The 7,503-nt window shown below is 35.8% G+C and overlaps 3 protein-coding genes across 3 annotated transcripts; all 3 read right to left on the reverse strand.

The window, feature by feature from the left end:
- Positions 1-434: 434 nt before the first annotated feature.
- LOC131004044 (uncharacterized) lies at positions 435-1,196 on the reverse strand. The gene is made up of 2 exons (XM_057930614.1): positions 624-1,196; positions 435-545 (listed from the first exon to the last, which is right to left on the reverse strand). Exons 1-2 carry the CDS (start codon positions 966-968, stop codon positions 435-437), a joined length of 456 nt encoding a protein of 151 aa, XP_057786597.1. The 5' UTR covers positions 969-1,196.
- A 464-nt stretch (positions 1,197-1,660) lies between these two features.
- LOC131004045 (uncharacterized) lies at positions 1,661-2,483 on the reverse strand. The gene is made up of 3 exons (XM_057930616.1): positions 2,365-2,483; positions 2,192-2,290; positions 1,661-2,092 (listed from the first exon to the last, which is right to left on the reverse strand). Exons 1-3 carry the CDS (start codon positions 2,431-2,433, stop codon positions 1,661-1,663), a joined length of 600 nt encoding a protein of 199 aa, XP_057786599.1. The 5' UTR covers positions 2,434-2,483.
- Positions 2,484-2,535: 52 nt separating this feature from the next.
- On the reverse strand, positions 2,536-5,942 carry LOC131004046 (uncharacterized). Its single transcript, XM_057930617.1, has 6 exons — positions 5,476-5,942; positions 4,539-4,618; positions 3,798-3,958; positions 3,360-3,719; positions 3,179-3,262; positions 2,536-3,018 (listed from the first exon to the last, which is right to left on the reverse strand). The coding sequence occupies exons 1-6, from the start codon at positions 5,697-5,699 to the stop codon at positions 2,536-2,538; spliced, it is 1,392 nt and encodes a 463-aa protein (XP_057786600.1). The 5' UTR covers positions 5,700-5,942.
- Between the last annotated feature and the right edge of the window lie 1,561 nt (positions 5,943-7,503).

The following is a 7,503-nucleotide window of genomic DNA, read 5'->3' on the forward strand; positions in this document are numbered from 1 at the left end:
TAATTCCATAATTGCAGAAACACCATGAGAAGGTAAAGTTTTGAAATATTCCACTATTGGCCAAAATTTACCTATGTTTGATCTTTGAATGGGCCGCAAATTTGATCATTTAATAGCATTATTAAGTCGTTACAAGTAGGTTATGCTAAGTACTATAACCGAATAGCTGAGTTTTCGCCTTTTTCACGGAAAAGTGAAAAATGCGAATTTAAAAGAAATAAGAAAAATTTAGAAGAAATAAGATGAAATGCACCAAAAAAAACAAAATAATGAGAACAAATAAGATACTCCAATTGGGCAGAAATTGCAAAAAGAGATTACAAACACTACAGGATTGAAGAAAATCACAAAATCTAAGCAAATTAAATATTAAAATTGTTTTTCACATATACAAGACTTCAAGGCGAATAATACTTGTACTGTTTTGTTTTTACCTATTCATCTTCATCTGAACATGAATACATCCCAGCCTCGTAGAATAGGCGCTTTAATATATCCCAATTTGCCTCACCTTCTTCCATGTAACATAACATTTGGGGTTTTTCCTAACGAATAAAAAAATATTAATAAAAGGTAATACAATTTTTATTGGCCACAAAAAATGGATACGTTATTAAACTTACGGCTCCAATCTCTTCCCAAGATAAATCTGTAGCAAAAACGCGCTTCGTGTTTTCACAGAACCAAGTCCTTTCATCCTTCAATAAGGAGTGGAAGCGAATAAATCTAGTCAACCATTCCATTACCTTTTCATGGTATTTGGCTTTTGGAATTTGCAACAAGAACGGATGACCTGTTAACTCATCGCAAATACTGTCGATCACCGGCATATTGCCAACGTGATCTCCGGGTACCCATTTGCCTGCTACTCTAGCACAATCTAATTTTACTAAGAGCAGGAGCTCAATCGGACGCGACCATGGAGGGATGTAGAATACATCCCTTTGGGAGATGGCCTTTGGTTTCATTGTATACTAGTGAGTGTATACGATGAAATGGGAAGGGAAATATATAGCCATTCACTGCGTCAGGATGATAAATAATAAATATGCATGAATGTGCAATTTTTCAATCAGGAAAAGCTATATCTATTACCTCGGAAATTTAATCAATGGACTTGTCTTTTCATTATTGTGCACCTACAGTGCATAAAGTATATTTGCTGAAATATATTCGATAGCAAAAAGAGACAAACCACAAACAAACACCCAAATGGGAATATAGTCTTCTTTCTTTCGATTTCCAAACACTAGAGTTTAAACAAAAGACTGCAAGTGGTCACGAGAATCTGCCAGACAAGCAAAAATAACACGGAACTAGAGCACTATATAAAACTTGTTTACTATTTCCATAACAAAGGAAGCAATACTAATGATTTTTGCTGCAATATTTACATCCCAATGAACGAGCTCAGCTCATAACTTAGGTTTTCGCTAATAACAAGAATTAGTCCAAAACCAAAAGGAGAGTTATGAACAAGCATGTACCCAAAAAATAACAGCCTACTTTGCTTCCAAGAACCACAAAACCCACTTTGATACCTATTCCTTCACTTCAAATGTCTGCCGCCCCTCAAACATGTGTAGGAGTCAAGCTTCATATGAAGAATTAAAAAGCCTTACCACGTAACGGCGTCGAAAAATGGGTCCACGTTCAGGTTTTATGCCATCCACGGGAACACCATAAGCACAACATTCCATAATTTGATTGCCATGATTCCACAGTCGCTATGATTAGTTTGTTGTGGTGGATTCTCAAACTTCACGACGTCCCAGCTCTCCATAAGGGCGTTTGAATAGTTGCACCTCTCCCATATTCTTCCCATACGGCATAGTATAGGTAAGTTCGTCCGGACCTTGTCAAAATGCCCTGCTACAGTATCCCAGTCATAGTTCAGAGAGTCGTAAACAACAATGCGCTGCTCGGGGATGCATATCTGATAGAAACACCAATGATTGTTGTTTATGTGTGCCACACCAAATACACGTCTAGCATTCGTCCATTCCAGCCCACCTATGAAAGGAAGACTGCCACGGACATACGGCATCACTGTCCCCACCATTTCCTCAAGGTTATCACTACGCAAGCCCAACTATTGACATATAAAAAACAAAGAATAAATGGTGATGTCTGTTGTGTATTAAATAAAGCCAAGTAATGCGAAACAAGGAAACAGGGATACACTACATACCCAACAAACCATCTCCATACACGACCAATCTCTCACTATTGGATTTGATACGTCTTTGTTGAAATCAACAAGCAGCAAATATATAAGTGCATTAATATGCTGCAAAGAATACTTGAAGTTAATATTTCGGCCAATTAGCGTTTACAATAATCCTAAAATCATAGGATTGTTACCTCGCTCTCTAGCCATCCATTGCGTTCTAAGATAACATTAAACCACTCATTATCGGCGACACGCAACATTTTAATCGGAAGCCTCCGATCATATCGGCTACAATTTGAAACGAATTCAATAATTGTGGTTCAATATACAAAAAAAAAAAAAGAATAACAGTGTACCTGCAATTAACAGAAAAAAACATACCGATGACCACTGGAAGCTGCTTTTTGCCATCGAAGGAATGGATTGAGCTCGGCATAGTTGAAGTCGAAGTCTGAAGGGTCGAACTTCAACGCATCCATGGAGGTTTTCTGAGGCATGCCATTGCTGTACGACGTTGTGCAATCCAAATTTAGGGAAGGCAGCAAGTTTTCTGTTTCGCCAGGAATTTTCAAGCTACTAATCACCTCAGTCTTCATGGTGTGTCCAAGACCTTCTTTAGTGCGTGGAAGGAAGGATTTTCCTTTAAAACCTTCAGATTTGGTCCTCGAATCACCAACACTCAATGACTTCTTCACTGGATTATCTGTTAAAGGAACCGGCTTTGGTGGTTCATGATAATTACAATCATGCACCGCAAAAGGATCTTCAAGCAACCATTCGTTACTGAACCATCCAGTGTTTGATACTTTGAGTTGATCACCTTTATTACCCAAATCATCAAGATTCTGAAATGTAGATGATTCACCTAGAACTGCACAAACGTTTCCACTACTTTTGTGTTCTCCCATTTTCTCCATTGAAATTTTTTTCTCTCCTTTGCATTCTTTGGGATGATGACTAGTGGCCTGGTTATCAAAGTAAGATCGAATACTCGCTACCCACAACCTCGTGTAGAGTCGTGTCTCGATGCTCAACTTTGCCATCCATCTTCTCCACTTTCTGGTCTAACTTGTCAACTTTCTCCATTAACTCCATCAGCAATATGACAAGAGCTGTCATAAACCAAAAACAATAATTAAAACACAAAACAACCATATTTAGTCCGCAATAGAAACAGAAAACTTACATTGCTATTATTCTTCACGGTATTTTTAGATAATGCAGGTGTAGGTGCTGCATTTTCTGCGTAATTATCCACATCATGGCCCTTCTTTGTTTCTATTTGCTCCGTTTTTCCAACCAATCGAGTACTAGGGGGAGGATCTCCACTTAACAGCTTCTTTTTACCACGGCTAGAAGACTTCAATGGACTTCCCTTCAATGCTTCAGTTTTTTCAGAAGTTTCGACGTCCTCGTATGTTAGCCGTCTTTTTCTAACAAGAGATTTGGAATTAAAAACTAGAGTAGGGGACGCAGGATGCATCGTTGAAGGAATACCGAGCTCATCCATCATCTCATATTCCTGGGCTGATACGATGATTGGGACCTAAATCAATAAACAATTATTAACAAAATAAAAATGTAAATCAATTCAAATGTGAATAAATTTAATATAACAACATACCGGATCATTTCCTGCTCTAGGTAAAAAGTAAGGCCAGAGGTGCTCGAACAAAATACCAGAATCTGCTGACCAACGCTGCATTCTAGGAATTCGGTTCTCGTGCTCGATTACTTGCTTGCCGCAAAAACCAGCCAACGAGGGCATAATCTCATACATCCAAGCTTTGCAAACACATGCACAAACCATACGCTTCAACACTCAATTTATTTTGCTTTGTTTCCATTTTATGTATAAGTTTTCTAGCATTATGGGTACGAGGGACCAAGAAATCATATGCTATTCTGCCCCATGGGATACCGAAGAAACCTGTCAAGGTCATCCATTAGATGGATAAATCCTAGATCTATGTTCTTCTGTGTCCTATCCTTCAATACCAACAGCCCATAAACAATATACAAGTATCCTAACTTCAAGCTTGTTTCTGAGGTACCAGATGTTTGTTTGCATTCTTTGAGGAACTTATTTTCGATGCTAATCACCCGCAAATAACGTTGCCCCACTAAAAACAGTTTCGTGGAAACTAGAAGTTTCAGGGAGAGTAGTGATGCCATTGAACCGCAAAGCCGGTCAGTATGGCAAAATCAGCGGGTCCAAAATCAACGACATAATTACCAATTCGATATTGCAATACGAATCTTTCTTCTGACGCACTTTGCAATCGACGGCACATGACATTATAAGTTGCCCCTGAAACTCTAAATTTAATATATCAAACAAAGGTCCGAAACAAGACCTACGTACATGAGCAAAGTTCTGGGCCGAAAGATGCTGCCGTAACAGGTTTAAAGACCAAAGGTGACACCTGGCGGAGACGAGAGCACCTAAACCCATTTCAAAAATTAAGGTTAATATAAAAATTTACAAGATTGTCTGTACAAAAAAGATTCAAGTATGTTAAATTTAACTGAAATTTAACAACTTTTCAACAACATGCTTTCAGTTTACTCTCATTAAACAAATAATCATTAAATATACTAACTACGTTTCCAGGTTTTACAACCAGTTTTAAACACGTGTAACCCACCCTCAATATGTTGAAACAGTTCTCAAAGACACTACAACATCAACAATCCAACAAACACAAACATATTCAAACAAACTATAACAAAGTGGTCCTCTTAATCACATAAAGTAACCAGGAAATTAACTTAAATAATTTCAACGATATTTAAATACAACACCACAAGATAAAAAAAAAAAAAAACAAGCAAAACACCAACACTAAATTTACAAGCAGGACCACCTAACCATAAAACAATAAATGAAATAACAAGATATATATGTCACTGTCTCTAAAAGAGTAACTCCACTAAAGATGTTAAAATTTCCAGAAACTTTTGAACTTTGACCCCACGGGCTGGGCCATTATTTTCATTAACACAAAAGCACAAAAAAGGAAAAAAATACCTATATATATACGTTTCCCGATTTAACTGGAATTTTCAAACAGTTATACCCCAAACTCAACATGTTGAAACAATCCTCAAAGACATTCTACACCATTAACAATCCAACAAAAACAAAGATATTCAAACAAACTACAACAAGGTCGTCATTTTCATCACACAAAGTAACCCGGAAATAAACTTAAATAATTACAACTATATTGAAATACAATTACAGAAGATCAAATCCAAAGAAACGAAAAACAACACTAAAAAAACCAATAAAATCGAACCTCTGTTGTTCATGGCTAGCAGTTCTTCTTAGCTTCGATTGCTTCTCAAAAACTTCACATTCTAACTCAATCTCAGCATCACTCACGCAGAAAATAAGAATTTGTTGGCTTCTCCAAAGGCTAGAACGTTTGCCAACAGATTGCTCCTCAAATAGAATACCTCCATCAGCCACCTTTTCTAAATCATACAAAGGGGCATTCTCGACCAAAAAGGACGAACCCATTGGAAACAAAGCAAAATCAAGAGGGTAAAGCCGTAAATTCACAAAATTCTACTCAGAACTAACGATCGGGAACCGTGAAAATGAAATCCCCAGCATTCTGTAAGTTGAAACTCCTACGAACTCAGAAAATTTTCAGCTACGCAAAATACAAGAAATTAACAAATAAAACTTCATTCAATTTGAACCGATGTATGAATTAACATAACTATCATACACTGAAAACATACAAAATTTTCAACTAAATCTAAGGCCCTTTCAACCAAAAATTGCTTCAATTCGATGGAATTCAATATGGATTCTTTACCTACGAAATAATCATTTTCTACAATAAACCTACTACACGGAAATCGAGGACAAAAAAGAGTGCAAGATAACCGGTAATAGGCTGGTTTAGTTGTATGAAAGACCGGGTTTTCGAGGTGGACCGGCTGCTTCACTTAAAGTTGAACAGATGCCACGTGTGAGGATCTGAAGGGTGATCCTCATTAGGGGTGATCTAGCATGGACATTACCTAGTTCAAGTCTTAATGTAAAATACCTAAAAAATTCCTTTTTCACATTCACGTAACACGTGCGAGTTACTACATCAATAATTGATGTGCGGATTAGGGAATTCTTTTGGTCCCACCTTTTCAGTCTTATTCAATTTCAACTCATCAACTCATGACTAAACTAAATGTATAAAAAGAAGTGAAAAAGTTTAGAATTTTAAAATAAATTTTTTTAAAGAATTGAAAAACAGAAGCTACACTAAGTTGATATTGTATTGAATCTCACATTGAAAAATGTAGGTTTCTACAATGTGTAGTACAATATAAATAGTGAAGTTACATCTAATTGATTTTATATCAAATCTCAATTTGAAAAATATAGGCTTCTCTACAATGTGTAGTACATTATAAACAGTGAAGCCACCTTACAAATTGTATGTCACCTTACAAATTTCAAATTTCATTGTATCCTCCTCAATCAATGGATGCTAAATAATAAATTCAACCTTAGGTTGGACAAGAAATATACAAACTAAAAAAAGAGTATCAACAAGCAAGATATGTGAAATTTAAAATTCTAAATTCTAATAATATGATACCAAACAAAAAAAACAAAGATGATGCATGGCCATTGTGAGTTGTGAATTAATTGTCTCGTAGAACTCTCCTATTTTATTCTGTGACGCCCTCCTCCGGTTAAAATAATCAGAATCAAATTATGAAAAATTAAACAACTACAAAATAAACACTCTTATTAGTTTTAGCTTTGACAAATTATATAATGAAATAACTTTAGACTCACGACACAGAGAAAGGGACAGAAACTTATGGGCAATTTCCTTGCAATATATTGGCTAATTAAACAACTATATTATTAGTATTTGTTGACCTTTTGGGTTCAACTAATTCGTGCCAACCCAAAACTTATTAATTGAACATCAAGATTTTGGGATGCCAAGTTCCAGAGGAAATTCAATTAGAAATTTGATAAAACCGGAAAAAGATATACTCCTACTATATATACTCCCTTTGTCCCATTTAACATGATTTCTTTGTCTTTTTTAGTTGTCCCGGCCCGTTACAAATGGCACATTTCAAAAAATGAAATTATTTATTTCACAAAAAGTTATGAATTTCACCACTTTTTATATTTTTATTTTTTTAATTACTCTTTTATTTAATAATTTTGTCTAAAGTAAGGAGTCATATATACTTAATGAGATGAAGGGATGCAAAGAGACGAATAAAACGAGCCATGAAAAATGAAAATGGTTAATTAGTTTGGGCACAAATTAATAATGACAAGTTTGTTA

This window comes from Salvia miltiorrhiza, unplaced genomic scaffold (genome assembly GCF_028751815.1).
Source record: "Salvia miltiorrhiza cultivar Shanhuang (shh) unplaced genomic scaffold, IMPLAD_Smil_shh original_scaffold_306, whole genome shotgun sequence".
NCBI lineage: Eukaryota > Viridiplantae > Streptophyta > Magnoliopsida > Lamiales > Lamiaceae > Salvia > Salvia miltiorrhiza.

Coding starts and splice junctions, on each gene's coding strand:
- LOC131004044 (XM_057930614.1), bottom strand. CDS start 968: ATGAAACCAAAGGCCATCTCCCAAAGGGATGTATTCTACATCCCTCCA. Junction 546..623: donor CTTGGGAAGAGATTGGAGCC/GTAAGTTTAATA, acceptor TTTATTCGTTAG/GAAAAACCCCAAATGTTATG.
- LOC131004045 (XM_057930616.1), bottom strand. CDS start 2,433: ATGTTGCGTGTCGCCGATAATGAGTGGTTTAATGTTATCTTAGAACGC. Junction 2,291..2,364: donor ATGGATGGCTAGAGAGCGAG/GTAACAATCCTA, acceptor TATTCTTTGCAG/CATATTAATGCACTTATATA. Junction 2,093..2,191: donor GTATGGAGATGGTTTGTTGG/GTATGTAGTGTA, acceptor ATATGTCAATAG/TTGGGCTTGCGTAGTGATAA.
- LOC131004046 (XM_057930617.1), bottom strand. CDS start 5,699: ATGGGTTCGTCCTTTTTGGTCGAGAATGCCCCTTTGTATGATTTAGAA. Junction 3,263..3,359: donor CCGTGAAGAATAATAGCAAT/GTAAGTTTTCTG, acceptor TTGCTGATGGAG/TTAATGGAGAAAGTTGACAA. Junction 3,019..3,178: donor GAGACACGACTCTACACGAG/GTTGTGGGTAGC, acceptor TCTACATTTCAG/AATCTTGATGATTTGGGTAA.